Below are 21,747 nucleotides of genomic sequence, written 5' to 3' on the forward strand. Positions count from 1 at the left end.
CATCATCATCAGACAATCATTTTTATTGGTATTACTGTATATCATAACTTACTGTATCGTGTGATTCCCACCCCTAGACTTTGGACAGTGTAGCAGGCAATGATGATAGAGGACAGAGGTAAAGACGGAATCATGTCAGCTCGGGCAGATCAAGAGCTTATCAGGGAGGTGACCTGTGCCCCACAATCACAGGCAGTTGTTGTTCTGTTGTTTCAGGAAAGCCCAGAACAATCTATTTCAATTTGCTTCAATTCAGTGCCTCATACTTTTCTATGTGTAATTTCTGTGTATCATCACCTTTTGTTACTTCCTCAATCTCCTGAACTGAAGAACTACATGCCACAGGACAGAATTAACTACATTTTTAGCAGTCATCTTTCTTTGTCAGAGCTGATGTCAGCCTCACTGTTGCACTGATTGAAAGGAAGATGATGCAGCCAAAAATCTTTTGATAATAAGGTTGAAAGAATGCAGAGTAACAATCTATATGGATGCCACATTTACATCTTGCATGATATGAATGTAGATATGAATTGTGTCAAGTCAGGTCAAATCAGATTTATTTATAACATATACACAATACAAAAATACTTCACACTCATTCATTAGACACTTGATTCAGAAGAGATTGAACGTGACTGTATATTTTTGTCTCTGTTGTAACATAATATTCTGCAGATAACATGAAATTCATTATAGTGATCACCATCAGCATTAGGCCCTATACATGTTCACTAGTGTGCCACTGTCAATTTCTTCAATGCTACTTAATGTTAATTAAGGTTGTATTTACCTGGAAAGGAGCTTTGATCAGTAATAAACTTACTTTTATACATCATTTTCACTGATTTGTCAATAATAATGACATGGTCGTTTGGGTATATGATTATATGAACATCTTATTTCATACAATATGTTTATTGTGTCCAAAAAAGCAGACCACAATGTGAAGTTCAAGGGAACCTCGACACTGTTCAGGTGCAACGTCACGGCCTGTGGAGCTCGTGATTGGATGTCGATTAAAAAAAAGGGGAAACCCCTTGCCATCAGACAGGGCCATCCCTACACTGCTCTGCACCCTCCTGGCCACCATCCAATGTCACATTCACACAACTAAAATCACTGCAACCTAAACTGTGATTCCCTGAAAGAAAACATTGTGGTGTTATTAATGCATATTAATATTATAGCACCATTTGCAATGACAGTTTTACAGTTTTAAGCCTATATATACTATATACTAATATATACTATATATATATGTACTACACATATATGTATGTATAGTACATAGCCTATAGTATATATAGTTTATATAGGCTTATATATATATATACATATAAAACATGAATTAACTGGATATCTATGGTTATGTTCCTCGCTTCAAATACATCATTTCATTCTCTGTGCTCCTGAAAACAAGGTGGCACTTGGACTAGTCTGGCTGGAAAAGCCACAAAACCCGCGGAGTCATTTCCCCCCTCTGAGAGATCACCCAGCTCCGCTTTTGCTGCTACTGTACTTGCAAAATAGTGCGCCCTGCTGTCTCTATTGCGCATGACTGTACGTCGTAATATGAAGTAGGCCTCCTGTTTTTCTCCCCAACCCGGAGTCCTCCTGGCCCCCACCGCCTCGACTGCAACGTTCAAGCGAGCAAAACACGGAGGCTGCTGCTGTCGATTTATTCGGGGAAGGTAAGGATTTGGGTTAAAAAAAAAAAATGCATATCCTAAAAGCCAGCGGATTGTGAAGAAGAAGCACAGCCGCTGAGATCGGTAAACGGTGTGTGTATGTGTGTGTATGTGTATGTGTATCTTTCTCTTTTTTGTAGCGTGCGGAAGCAGTGGGACTGCAGAGGAGGCTTCGGGACTGTTTCCGCACGCTTGAGGGAGAGCAAGGCCCAGTGACCCACATTTCGAGCAGCCAGTGTGTGTGTGTGTGTGTGTATGTGTGTGAGTGAGTGTGAGCGAGTGCCAGTGTGTGTGTGTGTGTGTGTGTGTGTGTACGCCTCTCCCGTGAGTGTGTGTGTGTGTACACATACATCTGCCGCGAAAATGTTTCCACCGTCGCTGCTTTTAGACATTTCTGTGCTAACATTAAATAGTATCTTGCTCCGGTTGGCTTTTACTCGGATCTCTCTCCGCTCGGATGTTTAGTCTCCGGTGTCGTCGCGGTGTTTGGAGAACCGACGGTAATATTTTTTTTACAGATTATTTTGCCTTCAATGTCAGTTGTTGCGTGACAGCTTGAGGCTCGGCGCCAGCTCGTCATGGTTAAAGGATGATATTCCTCCTGTTTGTTTGTTCACAAAACCCTGTCATAAACCGTGTCAGTCGGTATACGTGAGTGTAAGTTAACGGGAGCAACCGGGGACAGAAAGCGTAGCGTTAAATCTCCCCGAGGTAGCTAAATGACCAGTTTTCGGTAGCAAGCTTAGTTAGCATGCTAAGCTAACTATATGGGTTGCTCTCTTTCGGTTGTATAACGAACACCTGTGGCACAAAAAAAGGCAAATTAAGAAATTTACTGTGTCTGTCTCATTGCTGGTTGCTGTTTTTGGTCGACTGGATTTACATGTCTTCATCGGGCCTTGTTGCTAGTATGAGTGTTTATTCATTTTGGCAGTGTAGCACAGTGTACAGTGGGCAATGGAGACTGTAGGTCAGGCCAGTGCTTCCCAGAGTGGAGCCACTGTGGGGTCATCAAGATGTTTAAACAGAAATGCTTGCATCTCACTTTTATTTCACACACTGTAACTACTGCAAGAAGATCAAGTATGGTGTTGTTATGTGCAGTTTTTACTGTACCCACTGTGACCTTCCTGCCTACAGTCATATCTTACAACAAAATCCTCTTAGACGGGGTTCATTGGGGCAGATTGTGATCCAAGAGGTGATCTTTTGTCTTATTAGTGCTGGACAAGTTTGGCAACTTTGCTGTCAGATTGTTCACCTGGACATCATACATTTCCTGTATGATCAAACATTACATTTTTTTGCCAGCTGGCATTAGAGCTGCAACAATACATTGATTAATCAATCAGGTGATTGACAGAAAATTAATTGCCCACTATTTTGATCAGTTATTGTTTTGAGTTATTTTTTAAAGGAACATTTTCATGTAACTATTGTCTGTTTTTTTTATTTTTTTTAAGTCTTATTTGATAATAATCAGAATATCTTTGAGTTGTGGACTGTTGGCTAGAACAGATGAAATTTTAGGGTGCATCTTGAGCTTTGGGAGACAGTGATTACCATGTTCTGACATTTTATAGACTAAACAACGAATTGATATAAACAAGATAACAATTGACAAGATACATTGATAATGAAAATAATCATGAGTTGACCTAATTGGCATGATTTTCCAAGCAAATATGCCAACATGACTCAGTTTCTAAATTGTATGTATTTGCTGCTGTTTTCTAATGTAGAGCTGGAACTATTAATCATTAAAGTATTTTTTTGAGTAACAATGCCATAATTGGTTCCAGCTGCTTTCTGATTGTGTGTGTGTGTGTGTGTTGTGTGTTTCATATTATAGTACACTGAATATCTTTGGGTTTTAGACCATTGGTTGGACATAACAATTTTTAAAAAGTGTAATGGGCATTTTTCATTATTTTCAAAACATTTAATAAACCAAGCCATTAATTGAGAAGCTATCAGATTGACTAATAATTAAAATATTTGTTGTTTGCAGCCCTAATCTTGTAGTTGTGGACAAGAGCTTTGGACTATTGGTTGGAAAAAAAATAAACAATGTGAAGAACATTTTATAGATCAAACAGTTAAGCAATTTGAATGAAAAGAGTTTGATGCAGCACTAATTTCCTGTTTTGAACTTCCAGCAAATACAATATCTACATTCATTGCCGGCCTCCACCATTTGCATGCAAACTAAGCTGTGAACACAGGTTCTTTGGTATGTTTGTGAAGGAGTCTCATTTTTTGTGTTACAGGTAAGGTGTGGCTCCCACGTAAAGGTTTGTCAGTGCCTGGAAGGAGGGGCTTTAAAACAGAAAGCGTTGCCCACAGAGACATTCCAGAGAGTAAGTTCACAATTTTGAATCACTACTTTTTCACAACTGGATCTTTGCACTGCCAGAGAGTAGATCACATATGCATAATCTGATTTCAATCAGGTTCTCCTCACTGCAATGATGTATGTTACTCATTTTTAAAAACATTGTGACTCATTGAGCTGGAAATTCATTGTCATTATTCCTTCAGTCAGTTTATAATTAGTTAGTTAAATAGAATTAACAAATTGGTACTAAAACAGTCATCAATAGTATTGACTGGAAGAAATGGCAGCAATGTCAATTTTGATATTTGCTAACTGTAAAACAGATTTAAAAAAGGTAGTTAAGATAGTCTTGTGTTGATAATTAGTATAATGGTTACCTGTTACTTTGGCTGGAAACCTGTTTGGACATTATCAATGAAAAAAAAATGTATTTGAACAGACGAAGTTTTAATCTAAGTCGGATCTTTTTTCAGTTAAAGTGTATAGTATTATAAACTACTTCTGCTCAGTCTTGATTTTTTTTAAATTGTTTGTTTTGTTTATTTGTTTGTTTGTTTTATCCATTGTAAAGTATCCTTGGGTTTGTGAAAGGCGCCATATAAATCACACCTATTATTATTATTATTATTATCATTATCATTATTATTATTATTATTATCATTGTTATAACATTGAAGTAATACCCTGTTGCATGTTATGATGAAATACTGAAATAATAAATTGTGTATGCTAGTGAGCTATTTTTAATTTAACCCACATTTTCTGATCAGCCAACACACTGCATAAAAAATGAGTAGAGTGAGAGACTGCTCAGAAATGATAAAACATGAATATTTGCCTTCTTTTTTTTTTGTATTCATGTAGGTTACAACCAAGTGTAGGCTAATTCAAATTGAAATGTTTTAGCTGCAAATACAATCAGACGCAGTAGAAAATTGGCTAAAAGCTGCCTCCAAATTGACCGTATGACCCAAGGTGACCTCAGTTTTCTGCTCTGGTTTCTGCAGGTTTGGCTGACAACCATGTCTTTCCTGTGGTCTGGTGCCCTCTCGTGACCCCTAATGACCTCAACATCTTTGACCCCAAACCCTTTCTACGACCCCTGAGAAAAGACGTTAACTGACCACGTGCATAAGCTGCAGTGGGGTGAGGACTGACTACACACACACACACACACACACACACACACACACACACACGGATGCACATAGCAGTGTTATGTGTGTTTGTTTACTACAAGGAACTTTTAACTGGCTATGAAACAGTCTCATGATGCCTCTATATGACTTAAATAAGCAAACAAGACCATCAGCGAGTAGATTGGCTATTTCTGTATAGCTCTGCCAAAGGGTCAGATTCTCTGCCAAGTAAGACGAAATGATTTACGACACACAGACCAGAAGAGCCTATGTTTACATTGTATGTAGCATTATAGCATGAGAGAGTACAAAGACTTTACTAGGATGAGAGGAGGATGTTTCTCTTTGCTTGATAATGTTAAAAGTAAAGCTATACTTGTTGTCGGCTTCCTGACTCATTTTTTAAAAAAAGATTAAAGGGGAAAAATAGCGAGAGAGAACAGCAGTGGTCGAGCAAGCTAGAGAGTGAACAAAGTGAGCGAGTGGTGGTATAGCGAGAACAAAAGAGTGAATCTAAGAATTAAAATGTTATTTTGTCATTGTTTCAGTGTCCTAAAGCACAATTACATTTGGTGGTGAATTGAGCCTTACATGTAACCTAAAACAAAGTTCACTTTGCTTTCTCATCGACAATTTATTTAACATTTTAAAAAGAAAAATAGTATCAAAAATAAGAAGCTTTTTCTTCCATTTGCTTGCAAAACAAATGCACCCACTAGTCACGATCTTTACAGTATCTCACAAAAGTGAGTACACCCCTCACATTTTTGCAAATATTTTATTATATCTTTTCATGGGACAACACTATATAAATGAAACTTTGATACAATTCAACAGTAAATCTATAAGCTATACAAGATGTACACTTATATCAAAGTTTCATTTCTATAGTGTTGACCCATGAAAAGATATAATAAAATATTTGCAAAAAAGTGAGGGGTGTACTCACTTTTGTGAGATACTGTACATCACGAGGCAGTGGTGCTCATGGGAAATGCAGTCTTAATTGTGGGAAAACACTACAGCTTCTGTTCACAGGGGTTCTAAAATCAGCACAAAATGAAAGTTCCTTATAGTAACTTTAAATTACCTTACGAAAGAGTTTGAGGATTGGTCATACACACTGTTACTTTTTATCCTGAGTCAATCTCATTGCATTGTTTTTAGGCCTATACTACCTAACATATGTTGATGACCTCAAATATGCTCTTTTTTGGACATCTGTGTTATTATTAAAAATGTACTTAAGTTGACACTAGAAATATGAGTCAGTTGTGTATTAGAGTATAAAGGGAGCTACCAGAGTAAGCTGGTCTTCTGAACTTCTTGGTATGGTTATTATTGTGATTTGGGTTGGAGATTGACACACTGAGAGAAAAACTTTAAATGTGTTTATTTATCAAGATGTCAAGATGAGTGTGTGGTGTTTTTTTTTTTTTTGTAATGCTTGCATGTTTGCAGTTGCAAATGTGTACAAATAAAAGCAAATCTCAGATAAATTGAGAATCAATTTGAAATTCATAAAAGTAAAAAGACTTGATAAACCATTCACTTGAGTTTTTCAGTCCACTAAATTTCAACATTACACATAACTAGTACTTAACGTGTTTGTTTTTTTTCCAGGTGGTCTTCCAAATGCCTACCTCACGCCTAAAGAGCAAATCACTGCAGCCACAGCCCTGATCAGCAGCCACCATGACATCAAGCATAGGGTATGTTGAGCACTATACATGTCTGCAAAACATAAAGCCATTGTTGTTATTATTATGGCATACCAGTGAAGCAAAACCTGTAATTAAATAGTTTCTCATCTTGAATTCAGTAAGTCATTAAATCGGCAGTCGTTGGTCTCTGTGTTCTGATGCAGTTTAACACACTTTCTGTTTATAAAACTTTTTGTTTATACATGCTCAGTTGATCATTAATGACGTCACGCACAGAACAGTGTTTACGGAAGCGAACATGGCAACAGCAACAGCTGATGAAGTTAGTGGTAGTCTCATTTATGGTCTAACGTGTGTGGTGGCAGCCGGCAAATTTGTGAGCGGGTGATGTGAAAAAGGAGGAAGAGGAGAAGGAAAATTACTACTTTAATAATGTCTTTATGCGGAACATTAGCTGTGTGTTTCTGTGTGTTGCTCCAGAATAACGTCTAAGTTGCATTAAATGCGACCTGACTTCAGATTGCGGTTGCATTAAAAAAAAATCCGATATGTATTGGATTCAGTACCACATTTGAAAGTGGCCTGAATCGAATTTGGAAATGTCAGATTCAATGCGACTTGAACATTGTCATAAACAAATCAGATATGGGTCACATTTGAGTTATCATGTAGTTAGAAAACCAAATACTGTGTTCATGTTTTATTGTCAACATACGATTGAACTTTCTGTTCAAGGGTTAAGTTTTAAAAAAGTTTTCATATGTTGTTAATTATAGTTCTTAGAAAGAAAGAAAATTGGAATCGACAGGTCAGACTTTATTAAATAAGTAAATCATAGTTGAAAATTGAAATTGGTGCATCTGTAGTTTTAGTATTGACCCATATTATTTGAAACGTAGGCAGAAACCCCAAGAACACAAATACGCTCATAACGTTCTTGGCAAGCACAACAACACATTCCTCCTCTCTCTGTCCGTCTCACTCTCTTTTTTTTGTGTGACCCAAAAATAAACCTGCTCCTGGCATGTAGCAATCCTCTCATTAGCCAACATCCGTCATTAGCTATTATTAACAATGCATATCTGCTTTCAAGCTGTCAACAAAAGTGCACACACGGGACAACACAGAGCAAGTTGAGGAACAAGAAAAACAATGTGTGTAAATACATTTCTCTCCTCACACAGGGATGATTGTAGCATCTTTGATGGGTTGATGGAAGAAGATGAAAAGGACAAAGCAAAACGGTAAGTTATGAATGAACTCGCTGGAGTGACGCTAAGTGTAGTATGTGCTAAATATTAACACACCAACCCCTACTCATTTAAACATCCCAGGGGTTTTCGAGGATTGTCTTTGCCTTGCCCTCTCCTGTTTAATTAACCCAACATTTCAAACACACGATTCATGATGTTAAACCAATCTGGACAAAATAAACATAACAAGCAAATGTATTTTTAATGTTTTTCAAATTTAGCATCTAATCCTGTGTTTTCTGATTGTAGCGTGTCCCGAAACAAGTCAGAGAAGAAGAGGAGAGACCAGTTCAATGTCCTCATCAAGGAGCTTGGCACCATGCTGCCAGGCAATACCAGGAAGATGGACAAATCCACCATCCTGCAGAAAAGCATCGACTTCCTGTGTAAACACAAAGGTCAGTTCATTTTTACCACCCTCACCTCACTTCCTGTGTTTACGTGGAACACCTCACGGGCTGGCCGGTTTCGGTTCTATATTTAGGTTTTCGCACTCTTGTGTACTCTCTTGTCTGTGTTTGTTTACTTTTATTACTAGAGCTCATTAAAGGAAATATGTTTTTATTACACTTTTTATGAGACATGGGTGTAGTTAGTGAAGGGCAAATTACCCTTCAATTCATTTGAACCTTTCAACTGTCTATTGTTAACTCAATGTACAATTTCTGATTATTCTGCCACAATTAATTATGTGTTTGAGATTGAGTTGCTATTCATTTTAAGAAACCCTTCTCCTTTCCAGCTCTCATCATTATCATACAGAATATTATGAACTGTGTTATCAGTTCTCTTTTAACTACCTTGTTTTCACTTTGAGCCTTGTACTGTCGATACATTTTTATGGCCTGTTGTCTTATTATTATCTTGTTATTGCATGCTTTGGTTTTGTGTTGTCGTGTCACCTCATCATGTTTTTCTTACTTCACTTTTTTCCTAGACTTGATTTTTCTTTTAAAAAATTCCATTCACTTTCTCTCTCCTTCAGAAATTGCAGCCCAGTCAGAGTCCAGTGAAATCAGGCAGGACTGGAAGCCTCCATTTCTTAGCAACGAAGAGTTTACCCAGCTCATGCTCGAGGTCAGAAATCTCACATTCTGTGCCATGATTTTGCAACACAGAAGCCGTGTTCATTGTTATTGTACTCCCGTGGTAGTGTGTTCATTTCTAATTCACTTTAACAAACCCAAAAGGTCTTTTTCATGGAAGATATTTTGACATGTCACTGTAGGAAAATCACAGGTGTAAATAATAAAAGTAATTATGGTGGAATTCAGTTTCAGAGTGCTGGTGTTGTGTTTGCTGGCTCACTGTCATGAGACACTTGAGTAGAACAGAGCCATCGTTAATGTTATTAGTAATAACACCTATGATTTTTCTGCTGTGATGTCTCCTGCGAAAACAACCTGTTGGATTAATTTAATCCATTAATTATTAAAAATTCAATTTTAACTTCTGCAGCTGAAGACCAATGTCAAATAATGTTCTCCATGTCCTGTTTTACATTATCAGGCTCTGGATGGGTTCTTTATAGCAATAATGACTGATGGGAACATTCTCTACGTCTCTGAGAGTATCACCTCACTACTAGAACACCTACCGGTGAGTAACCCTGGTTCCTTCTTTAGTTCGGTATGAATTAGTCTTCCACTGAGCTGAATAAGGAAGCTTTAAAAGGATTTCTTTGTGTAGTTCAGATTGAACAGGTCAGGATGACCTGTGTGCACTAAAATGAGTTTGGCTGTTCTTGTAATTTATGTGTGTGTTTCTTCTCTAGGCGGACTTGGTGGACCAGAACCTGTTAAACTTTCTGCCAGTTGGGGAACACTCTGAGGTGTACAAGGCTCTGTCCACGCACCCCACCGACCAAGAGGGCCTCAGCTCCGATTACTTAAAGAGTCAGTAACACCCTGTCATATTACCCGTACTGTGCTGTGTGTTTGTATGCAAGACTGACAGGGTACAGTGCAAATCTCTTTTATGTGATGGAGGTTATTATTCAGGTTAACATTATCAGGATGCACATTACTTCAATTCTGGCAAAAATTCAAGTTGCTTTTAAAACTGTTTAGCAAGTGCTGTGCTGAGTGTTAGTACAGCAACTGAGTGTAAAAATACAGGATTTAACATTTATGTTATCAATCCAGCACCATCTAACATTTTGAACACATTACCAGAGTAATTTTTTTTTTTTTTTTGGTAAATAATGTGTTTTTTTCCAGCTAAGAACTCCATGGAGTTCTGCTGTCATATGCTGCGAGGGGCCATTGACCCCAAAGAACCCCCCGTCTACGAATATGTCAAGTTCATCGGCAACTTCAAGTCACTCAACAATGGTATGAGTCTTAAATGGCAATTTTTTAAATTTTGTGTGAGTGTAGTTAAGTAGCTAAATGGCATTAAATTGAGGCAATAATCACTTTAAAAGCTTTAACATTTTTTTGCTCTTTCACATCATAAGCTTGCATATTAATGTTAATGTGCAAAAATACAAAGTGACACAAACCCTGCATGTGAGGCCCATTTTAAGTAAAAATTGATATTATTTTTATTTACATAGTCATCAATCACCTTGAAAGCCTCACAGTGTAACTTCTTCAATGGGGCACTCTGTTTTCTGTTGTGTAGTTCCCAATGTGACGAGGAATGGTCTGGCAGGGGTTTTACAGCGATCGCTACAGCCTGCTTTTGACGACCAGGTGTGCTTTGTGGCCACTGTCCGGCTGGCCAAACCTCAATTTATCAAGGTAATCCAACACACACACACACACACACACACACACACACACACACACACACACACACACACACACACATAAATAAACCTGAATCATTAATCAATCATTTTATTCAGTGCACCATGTGGTTGTTGAATTAAGCTGCCACATCGAGGCATAAATACCATCAAGAAATAAACAAAATGTTTGTCCTCTAATGCTAAACTTGTGTTGTTTATATATTCATAGGAGATGTGTACAGTGGAAGAGCCCAATGAAGAATTCACCTCCAGGCACAGTCTTGAATGGAAGTTCCTCTTCTTAGACCACAGGTAAACATGGACACACACACATTTATTTGTGTATAATCCCTAACAACACTCAGAGATACTCATTTGACATATTTACATTTGTGCTGCATCAGATTTGTCTTCTCGATACATTTGACCAAAACCCAAGAGCATCTTACTTGACCTAGGTCACCTTAACTTCTGAGCACCAGGACTTTGTTAACCCTCCCTTCCTTTTTTGTGTCAGTGTGAATGATAATGAATACATTTCTTCTTTTCAGAGCTCCACCGATCATTGGCTACCTGCCATTTGAGGTTCTGGGAACATCAGGGTACGACTATTACCATGTGGACGATCTGGAGACGCTAGCCAAGTGTCACGAACACTGTGAGGGCTCACATTTTACACACTTTGGCTTTCAACTTTGTAAAAGTCATTCTTGTTAATCGGTACTCACTGCTCTGCTTGTCTGCCTCTCTGTCTCTCCCCTGCTCAGTGATGCAGTACGGTAAAGGGAAGTCTTGCTACTACCGTTTCCTGACTAAAGGTCAACAGTGGATATGGCTGCAAACACACTACTACATCACCTATCACCAGTGGAACTCTCGGCCTGAGTTTATTGTCTGCACACATACAGTAGTCAGGTACTGCCAGATGAAAGCACATCCCTACTTTTTTTTAATACTTTCAGTGATGGTACACTTTGAGGGTATTTTTTGTTCTGACGATTAAACATTATCATCATGAGATCATAAGACAATGCTCCTCCTATCCTTTTCTATGATCTATTTACTGGTGACACAACATTTCTAACTTGTCCTCACATCCCTCATGTACACAGTCTTCTTGTTCTTTCACTTGTCGTCCCTAAAACCTCCTTTTTCTTTTTCTTTTACTTTTTTTTGTCTGCAGCTATGCAGAGGTGAGGGCAGAACAGCGCAGGGAGCTGGGCATTGAGGAATCCAACCCAGAGGTCACTGCGGATAAGGTAAAAAAAAAATAATAATAATAATAATACAGATAATGAAATTAATCACAATATATCAAGTTTGCAAAATAAATTACTTAAAAAAAACTATAGATATGAATTTGGGAAGTAATCATTAAACGATTACTGATTAAACTTTGATAGATTGATTTGTTTGAGTGAAATTCTTTACTTACAGTAACTACTACTTGTATTCAACCTCATTATATCATTGTAAATGTTCACATAAAAAAGCCTGTTTCCCCCCATCTGTTATCCATTTTTATTTCTCAGTGAGTTCCGTCAGCCGTTGTTAACATGTCTGTCTTGTTACTGTGTCTACAAGTATCTGACTAATTGACTGTTGTCCTCTGATGCCACCTAAATGAAAGGGTCTGTGATTACATTAAGAGGAGAACAACAGATACTGTATCATAAATCAAACTTTGCATGGGGGTAATTAGGATAGTGGCTGTTAATCTTACGTTAATCCAATTTTCCTGTCATGAAACACTTGTACTTGTTAATAAATGGCTGGTTTGGGTTATTAATCTCGTTCTTTTAATTGGTACAATAGCTGGCTCGAGTGTATTCACCGTGCAGTATGTTTTTGTGGGTTCAAATCACATTTCATGGATTTTATTCTGAATGATCTTTTGCTCAGGCCTGTTATTTTTACTTGTGTACAGTCTGAAATTATTGTTGAAAGATCAGCTATGAACAGTATTTTTTTGTATGCTTGGTTATTTCCAGAGTCAGGACTCTGGCTCAGAGTCACAGCTGAATACATCCAGTCTCAAGGAGGCATTGGAGCGATTTGACCACAGCCGGACGCCCTCAACCTCCTCACGTAGTTCCCGCAAGTCCTCATCACATGTCTCTGACAACACTTGCACTTGTAAGGATACACACACACACACACACACACACACACACACACACACACAGACACACACACACACACACACACACACACACAGAGTGTATAGACATACATGTAATGCTAATCAGATATACTGTGACTATACTGTGAGAGGAGGCAGTGACATAGCAACTAACAAAGCCCTGCAGTAAGATGACATGTATGGACACAATCGTCAGCAGTGTCTGAGTAGGACTCTTACTCATCAGTGTTTCTGTCTCTGCAGCGACAGCCTCCAAGCTACATATGGACACGGCGACGCCTCCTCGGCAGTCACTGGCCTCCACCATGGAGATGACATCACAGCGTCGCTCATCCATCAGCAGCCAGGTGGGACGTCATTGATCGTAACTTCATGTTTTGACAGATAATCTTTTGTCACCATGAGTATCACAGAGATTTAATTTTCTGCTCTTAATGTTGTTTTATAACAGGGCAGTCATTGACTTGTAATATAATAAACTAATACATTACAGTTGTCCTCATTTTCTTGTTTCCTCTATATTAGCAGTCAATGAGCTCTCAAACCACTGGTCAGAGTGTAACTCCAGGCATGATCACTCAACAACAGCAGCAGCAACAACAACAGCAGCAGCAGCAGCAGCAACAACCACAGCAGCTGCAGGCAAACGTACAGGTAAGAATGAAGATGAGTGGCTGCTGAGTTTGTACTGTTCATTTTTCAGTGTTTGAATTAACATCAGAACATCCATTACTGCTAACTGCGTATACAAGCAGTTAATACCACTGTAGTAAGTGACCTGTTTCTATTCTCTCCACCCGCAGCCGGTGATGGAGTTCACGGCGCAGGTGAACGCCATGCAGCACCTAAAGGAACAGCTGGAGCAAAGGACCAGAATGATTCAGGCCAATATTCAGCGGCAGCAGGAGGAGCTGAGACACATTCAAGAGCAGCTGCAGAAAGTCCAGGGACAGGGCATACAGGTGAGCTGTAGATTACACGTCTTTTGATAAAATAGGTTTTTAATTTAGGCTGAGTTTGCTTGTTGTATATTAATTAAAATCAGTCAATAGTATATTGACTGAAAAACAACAATTGTCTCCATCCAAAATCTTCTTATTTCTCTCCTCCTTTCATATGTCTTTGTCTCTGTCCTCAGTGTTATTTGGTTAGGGTTTGGCAATAGAAAGACAGTTTGTCAGGTTAAATATGATAAAATACTTTGACCTTTTACTGGAAAAAATATATTTTTCAACAATAAACCAGAGAGCCAATTAAATTCAAAGGTTGCAGTCGATGTAGTTTACTTTACTCACAGCATCGCTGCTGGAAAGTCAAACAAAGCTAGCATGAAACCTCTCTTTTAAAAGATCAGTAGGTATGTTGTCCTTTGTCTTTTTCTGTTGTGTACCTGGCTTTGCCTGACCTACATCTACAATCATGCATTATGTATTATTTTAGTTCTGTTCAGAGGAAAAAACAATAACAGACAGAGCTTCACCACCTTAGTGTGCACGCTGCTGATTTTTTCTCCAGTAAATTATTCTTTTATGATAAACACATAAACTCTGGGCAAATAAATGTACAAAAATAATCACATATGATGTAAACCTGGACAGACAGATTACTGTGGCCTGACTTTTAAAATGTTCCATCTTTACAGATGTTGTTGCAGCAGCAGGGTGGAGCGATGAACGTGCAGCTCCCTCAGGTCGGGTCGGTCCCGCAGACAACTACTTTGACCAATCAAGTGCAGCAAGCGGCAGTTAACCCTGCCTATTCAGGAACTCAGCAGCTCACCATCCAGCAGCAGGCTCCTCCTCCTCAGCAGAGCCTACAGCAGCAGACCAACTCCCTCACACAGGTGGGACACACACACACACACATTTGTTTTTGCGAGGACACTCATTAACACAAGGCATTCCCTGATCCCTTACCCTAACCTTAACCATCATAACTAAATACCTAAACCCAGCCCTTACCCTAAACTGAGCACTGGCCAAAATGTCCTCAGAATGCTGGTTTTTAACTGAGATGGAAAAACACACGCAGACTACAGTTCTAAAGTTCTCCTCACCTCAGTTAAGTTAGTCATACCGGTAACTTTGAAAGGACAAGTCAAACATTTATTATTTACTGTGTATTCAGTGTCTTCTAAGAACAGTGATCTGGTGTGAACTTTGACACTTCTGTTCACATTTAGTGGAGAATTTCACAAACTACACAAACCACAGCACTGTTCTGTGAAGTAGTAATGTTTACACCTCATTCACATGACAGGAGGAGCCACAGGGCATGCTGTTAGTATGTGTTATCATGTGAGAAACTTCACAGAAAACTCAGTGACAGTGAAGTACTGAATAACACAAATTGTCATATTTACTGTCGCTGGAGACACACATCGTGCTGTGCTATTGAGGAAACATTGATCAACTTGTCATTTCACTATAAAGTTAATTCAAAACAGAGGCAGGACAAAAGCAGCAACGGATTTCGCACCATGGTGGTGTCCTAAATTCATACTAAATATAAATATCAGAGCAGATTTTGTTGTTGGACAGAAATGGAGGAGCTGCTCACAGCTGTAAAACATTTAAATGGTTGAGAAACTACTTACAAATTTTAGAAAAAAAAGAATATGTTTTAGTTTAACTGGCTGTATCTCTCTACAGTTTCATTTTACATTTGATGGGCCAAGCATTGTATCATTTCCTGTTGGAGTAGAACAGTTTTATGTTGATTTATTGTATACTAACAGCATTAAACAGTTTACTACTAAGATTTGTACAGTATATACTCAAATATCCAGATAGTATGTACAGGAATGGCACACAGCACATGATAGTATTTCCATGTATTGGAATCCGTCTAATTTCATAGAGATTACCCAAACACTGACAAAGAAGATAGATGAGTCTCCCTCCCAGCAGGCAGAATAATCAGTTGATTTAATGGGTACAAAGTAACACAAGACACCATCGTCAGTACAGCTTCCAGATCACATTATTCTAGACACATTAGTAGACTATCAAACCATAAAATGTCCAATCAGAGGGAGAGAGGTAAAAGGTAAAGGGTGTTTCACATGAGCTAGTCAGCTACCTTAGTGTAGTTATAAAACCTGCATGAAAACTAGAATCTATATATAGACAGTGCACACATACATATATATAAATGAGTCTAAACCTCATGCGTACTTGTTTTCATTCCGATTTGAAATCACTCCAATTAAAGATTATGGGTCAACTGTTTACATGGGATGTGATCTAATACTTTGTGGTGTTCACATGCGCTGATGCATTTAATCGGAACAGCTGTGTGACGTGCACAAAAGTGATGAATACATCAGCGTGATATGTCAATATGTAATAGTTTTATTCAGCCAGCTGACTAGCAGCCATACATTTGTCCTCTCTGTTCAGGAGTGGCTGACTTAAAGTAAGGTTAGCCCACTGTTGTTAACTTTGACACTAATCCCCTTCACTTTCATCAGCAGGTGGCAAGCAGGACAGGCTTTCGTCCTGAGTTGTAGCATTTATTCGCTGACCACCTGAACTATACACACTATACTGCAAACATTTTTATTCTGACTTGAGTATTAGAGTCCATGTACACCCAGCTAGTGAGACCATGTAGATGCTGTGGTGTTTGCTGTCTGGTCTGAGTAAATCTAAGATGATGTTTTGTCAGCAAAACGGCAAAATGTGTAAAGTTACAGTTTCAACTGTTCAAATTAGAAGCAGGTTGAACATCCGTTTATTTATTTATTTTTGTAAGTCAGTGTGCTTTGCTCTTTTAAAGAAACTCATGACATTGTTCTTTCCTTCTCCACATATTGCCACTCTCTAGCCTCAACGCCAGCCTCAGCAGCCCCCCCAGGCCCAGCCCCAACCCCAGGCCCAGCCCCAGCCCCAGCCCCAGCCCCAGGGCTCTGTATCTGCCCCACTGTACAACACCATGATGATTTCCCAGCCAGGGCAGCCCAACGTGCTGCAGATCAGCACCAGCCTGCCGCAGAACAACACACCGCAAGGCACAACTGTGGCCACCTTCACACAGGACCGACAGATCCGGTAAGAGGACAATAACCTGAAAACCCGCCTGAAACTGAGCTGTCTAAGTAAATGTATGCAGTAACAGTTTGTTTTATGGATTTTCTTCTACCCTCCTTTTTCTCTGTTTCACTCTCTTCAGGTTTCCTGCAGGGCAGCAGCTGGTGACCAAGCTTGTAACGGCTCCAATGGCATGTGGCGCAGTCATGGTACCCACCTCCATGTTCATGGGACAGGTGGTCACCGCATACAACCCCTTTGGTGGACAACAGGTAAGAAAGTAAATGAAGTACATCTGCCAAAGACAAGGAATGAGCACTGTTCTAATTATAGCTCATCCATCATGTTTGAGGCACTAAAACTGTCAGCTACTTGGCGTCCACAGACTGTGTTTATAGTTGGATGCCTTTGGGTGAGAGTGTTAAAGATGCAGAAAGAAAATAGAGCTGTGTAATCTGAAAAGATCTTTTTTTTTTTTTTTTTTGGCTTTACTTTTCTAACTCTTAATAAATGACTAAAAGAACAAGAGACTAGTGGGTTACAAAAATACAGGTTCAGTAAAGTTAGATAAGTTTAAATGATAGATGATCCATCACCTTAGAAATATCTTTGAAAGATTATAAAAAGATGTTAAGAGGAAGGTGGTACAACTTAAGTATCTCTCTAAAAGCAGTAAATCCTGCATTATTTGAACATTTCCCCTTTTTTGTTCAATGTTAACTCTTGTGTACCTTCAGCAGGGAGGACAAACCCAGACCCTGACTCTTCAACCAGCCCAACCTCCACAGGGTCAGCCCGACGGCCAAAACCAGACCACTGTAGTGGCTCAGAGCGGCCAGCAGGGGCAGCAGCAACAACAGCAGTTTCTACAGGTATCTGTAGAGGGCAGCAACTATTGTTGATTTAAATAGGGAACAGATGTGATGTTATTTATGTTTTATTAGGGTTACATTTATGCTACTATTAGTAATTATGAAATAACTGCAGACATTTATGTGTCTGTAGAAACACTGAGAGAATAAGAAGTTCTGAAGGCCTCATTTTCTGATGTCTCTTTTTTTTCTGTCAGGGCACTCGTCTTCTCCATAGCAACCAATCTACCCAGCTGATTCTGCAGGCAGCTTTCCCACTCCAACAACAGGGCACCTTCACCCAGGCGACACATCAACAACAACCACAACAACAACAACAGCAGCAGCGGCAACAACAACCACAACAATCTCACCACCAGAGGCACCAGCAGCAGCTCAAACCGCAGCCCCAGAAACAGCAGAAAAGCCAATCATCACATAGGACTGACAGCGTCAGCAGCCAACCACAGTAAAGTCCTGGGTCACAGAAACTTGAAGGGATCGCTGCGTACATTTGTTTTGTTCCTTCCTTTTTTTTCTCTCCCCCCCCCCCCAAAAAAAAATCCTCCCTCCCTCCATCTGAAAGGAGCGAATCATAGGAAAGAGGAAAACCAGTGAGTCCACAAGGAACTCACCAAAGATTGTCGCCATGGCAACAGGATGGATTAAAATCCCCCTTTCCCTCATCAGAGGCGGGGTGTGAGGGAGCTCCAGTCTCTGTGGAAACTTGACAAAAATCCAGAGAACACCTTATCGCCACGGTAACGATGGACTTGTTTTTCGTTTTTGTTTTTTTGAAGGTGTGTCAAAAGTGGACTGACCTTGTACAGATTTACTGTATGATAAAAAAAAACTTGTAAATATCCAATATAGCCTAACAGGAAACAGAAATGTAGTATTTTATATGATTGCATGGAAAGAATAACTGTGTAAGCTTTTATTAGTCGCTTTTGAAAAATGACTTTTTACTTTGTTCAAGTGTTTTCTGGTCAAAGACGGAGCAACAACGTGCTCACTCGGACCCCCTCCTCCCCCCCTTCCCCTCCCTTCTCTAAAAAAAAACAAAAGAAGTCCAGAATAAGGCTTTAAAGTTCTGTCAGTTTGTTTTAAAGAAAAAAAAGGCTGGGCTGGGGTTTTTTGTGGAAAAATTGTGTTTTTAAACACTGTCTCTGAGACAAAAAATGTAACTTTGCAAGTACAAATTATGTTAAGCAAGAGACTAGATTACAGTTCAACTGAATTCTTTGCAGGATGATCACTGTACGTATAACGGGTTTAGTGATTCCAAGTGCCAATAACATAGTCAATTATGTTTTGTTTTTTTTCTCGAGCAGACTACTCAAAGGCGTATATATTTTCCAAAAAAGATATTACCCCTAATAAAGTTCACGCGTGTGTATATAGAAGGGATTATTTTTTAACAGTCAGAGAGCCCTATACGTAACAAACAGTATATCCTCGACCTCCTGAACTTTAGCACTTGATGTGGTTGTGTACAGTAAATCACTGTCAAGACCTAGTTGTTTGTAAACTGTGGTGTGATTCTGTGAGCTAGTGTGTGTTTTTGAGAATACAATCTTTGTGTGCATGAGTGTCTGTGGTTGGTTTGTGTGTATGTGTGTGTGTGTATGCGTGTGTGTGTGTGTGTGTGTGTGTTTGATGCCCCTTGTGTCTTACGATAATTGACTTAGTAAGGGTTTTGAAGTTGCTGGATGGTACTTGTATTCTCAGGAATGTGGAAAGTTTTGCGTCTGCCTCAGTCTGGAACCAGACCGGGAAGGATTAGACAGTGATGATGCAAAGACCAGAGAGGAAGAAGTGTCACAAAGGGTGTGGTGACGGAAGAAAATTTGACCCAGATTTCTTGGAGCATTCCACATTGTTTCCTCATCAAAACAAAAATGTAGACGGGGAAGTCACCAATGAGAAGAGTAACAAAACAATAGTACTATTTTTAATCATGATTTTAAGATTATTGCAACGGGGGAGGGGGTCGTCGAGAAACCCTCGTCAGACCTCATTGTACCAGTGAACATTTCTAAACACTGTCCCATGGTCTTCTGTATCATCAGTGTTTCATCCTTCTTTCTCTTCTTAGGCCTCAGAAATCCTCTTGCAGTGTAGTTCTCTTTTCTCTCAGTTCACAAACGGCAGTTAATAGCAGGGCTGGGCTCACCTTCACTTTTAATTAAGACATGGATTTGAGCTCAGACTCTGTGTCACAGTTGTAAGCCATATCAAACAGAAAAGCCTCGGACAGGAGGAAGCGTGATGGTTGGCAAAGGAGCATTCAGAATGTGTTTTGTCTCAGTGTGTGTGTGTGTGTGTGTGTGTGTGTGTGTGTGTGTGTGTGTGTGCACGAGTGTATGTGTTACTTGGACTACGTGCGAATATAGCATCTCCTCGTCTTGATCCTACTTCTTGTATCACTTGGGGGTCAGTATTGGTTTCCCCTGGTGATAGCCAATCAGTTCTTGCGTTGCAGTATAAAGAAATAATTGTAATATTCAAGAATCTTCCTCTCCGGTTGGGCTCAGAATTCTGCAAGCCTGCAAGTGTGTGGGACAGCTCAGCTTGAATACATGTTTGTGTGTGAGAGAGAGCATTTGTATGCATGTTAACTGTCACTGTAACCCATTATATTTTCATATGGAAACAGATGTGTGACTGGATGTTAGGCAATGCCGAGCATTGGTCACCAGTCAAGCTATAAAGGAGATCGGTGCTGTTATTGTTTTACAATGACGGACTGCTCAACAAGCACTTATCATGATAAATACACACCGGACCGGTCTCACATAGTAACCCTCTAGATAAAGCAGGAGTTTCAGAGTCTAGAGAACGATTTTACTTTGTGGATCTTACTATTCGAAACAGGTCTTCCACCCATCACATAGCAAATGTAGATCCTCTATAGACTAGTGTGTTTTTATGGCATCACTCTAAAGGGTAATGTTGAAATGTTTATAGTTTGAGTATGTGTCACTGATACCCAGCCCAAAGAATGTAAAGGTGTTTTAAAGAGACTAATGGATGTTGTAACTGTTGATTATGGAGAAGCTTTGACAGGCTTTGTGATGAAGGAAAACAAGGGGAGTAAAAGTGTGTTTGTCACTGCAAGCGTCCACATACAGAATCTTACATACAATCTTATTTACAGGTTTTACATGGTTTAAAAAAAAAAAGTTTCACCAGTATGTTCTTCATTTATTTTTCTGCAATAATTTTTTTGACATCATCTGGTTGAGAAAAGAGTTTAAAAAGTTGTTGAAAGTTCAGGTGTAGGATATTGGAAAGACAGCGAGGCCCCCCTCCACGCAGACACACAGATCACCTGCCCACTACACAATTTGGTTCTGAAGAGTCCTAGTTCTAGTATAATACTGTACACATACACAAAGCTAAGAACACCAGTATTCAGTGTAAAATGGTGCTATGCTTACCTGTACTGTATGTATGTATGTATATCCCTTCTTCTGCTGAACTGTGCTCCTTTATCTACCCCAAAGTCAAATGTAATAATCAATATTTTGAAGCAAAATGTTTGCTATTATTATAACCCTCTCTCCCCTCTTGGTCAATTTGAAAATAAAAACAGTTGCAAATATTGTACGTGACACGTCTTCAGCTATTCTGTTGTGTTTTGGACTGTTTTCAGCTCTTAAGGTTGGCAGTGTCGGTGGATCCAGAGTCCCAGTTGATGTACCCAGACTTTGGTGACCATCTGACTTTTGCACTTGTGCTTTCATGAGGTTGATATTTATGGTTTTTTAATTGTCAACGACTATTGAAATAGCAAAGTTTTGGACAGAAATGAGTCACTCAGGATGAAATTTTAAAAAAATTTGTCAGGACTTTTTCCTGTCGTTAGGTCACATTTTGAATATTTCCAAAGTTGTACAA

At 39.2% G+C, this 21,747-nt stretch overlaps 1 protein-coding gene across 5 annotated transcripts; it reads left to right on the forward strand.

Moving 5' to 3' along the window:
• The first annotated feature begins 1,574 nt into the window (after nucleotides 1–1,574).
• clockb (clock circadian regulator b) lies at nucleotides 1,575–21,451 on the forward strand. Of its 5 annotated transcripts, none has more exons than XM_053329841.1 (24): nucleotides 1,575–1,694; nucleotides 3,962–4,051; nucleotides 5,037–5,175; nucleotides 6,792–6,880; nucleotides 8,017–8,076; nucleotides 8,335–8,483; nucleotides 9,071–9,162; nucleotides 9,595–9,684; nucleotides 9,860–9,980; nucleotides 10,305–10,418; nucleotides 10,711–10,829; nucleotides 11,049–11,131; nucleotides 11,371–11,477; nucleotides 11,587–11,734; nucleotides 12,003–12,078; nucleotides 12,811–12,955; nucleotides 13,206–13,311; nucleotides 13,490–13,616; nucleotides 13,766–13,924; nucleotides 14,605–14,805; nucleotides 16,821–17,014; nucleotides 17,136–17,265; nucleotides 17,731–17,865; nucleotides 18,063–21,451. In XM_053329841.1, exons 4-24 carry the CDS (start codon nucleotides 6,864–6,866, stop codon nucleotides 18,315–18,317), a joined length of 2,628 nt encoding a protein of 875 aa, XP_053185816.1. In that variant the 5' UTR covers nucleotides 1,575–1,694; nucleotides 3,962–4,051; nucleotides 5,037–5,175; nucleotides 6,792–6,863; the 3' UTR covers nucleotides 18,318–21,451. The 5 variants fall into 5 exon arrangements, with proteins under 5 accessions (XP_053185816.1, XP_053185782.1, XP_053185800.1 ...); XM_053329807.1 differs by having other exon boundaries at nucleotides 13,206–13,309; nucleotides 13,488–13,616; nucleotides 16,791–17,014; XM_053329825.1 differs by having other exon boundaries at nucleotides 13,206–13,309; nucleotides 13,491–13,616; nucleotides 16,791–17,014.
• The last annotated feature ends 296 nt before the right edge of the window (nucleotides 21,452–21,747 follow it).

The sequence above is a fragment of the Scomber japonicus genome, chromosome 2 (genome assembly GCF_027409825.1).
Source record: "Scomber japonicus isolate fScoJap1 chromosome 2, fScoJap1.pri, whole genome shotgun sequence".
NCBI classification, from domain to species: Eukaryota; Metazoa; Chordata; class Actinopteri; order Scombriformes; family Scombridae; genus Scomber; species Scomber japonicus.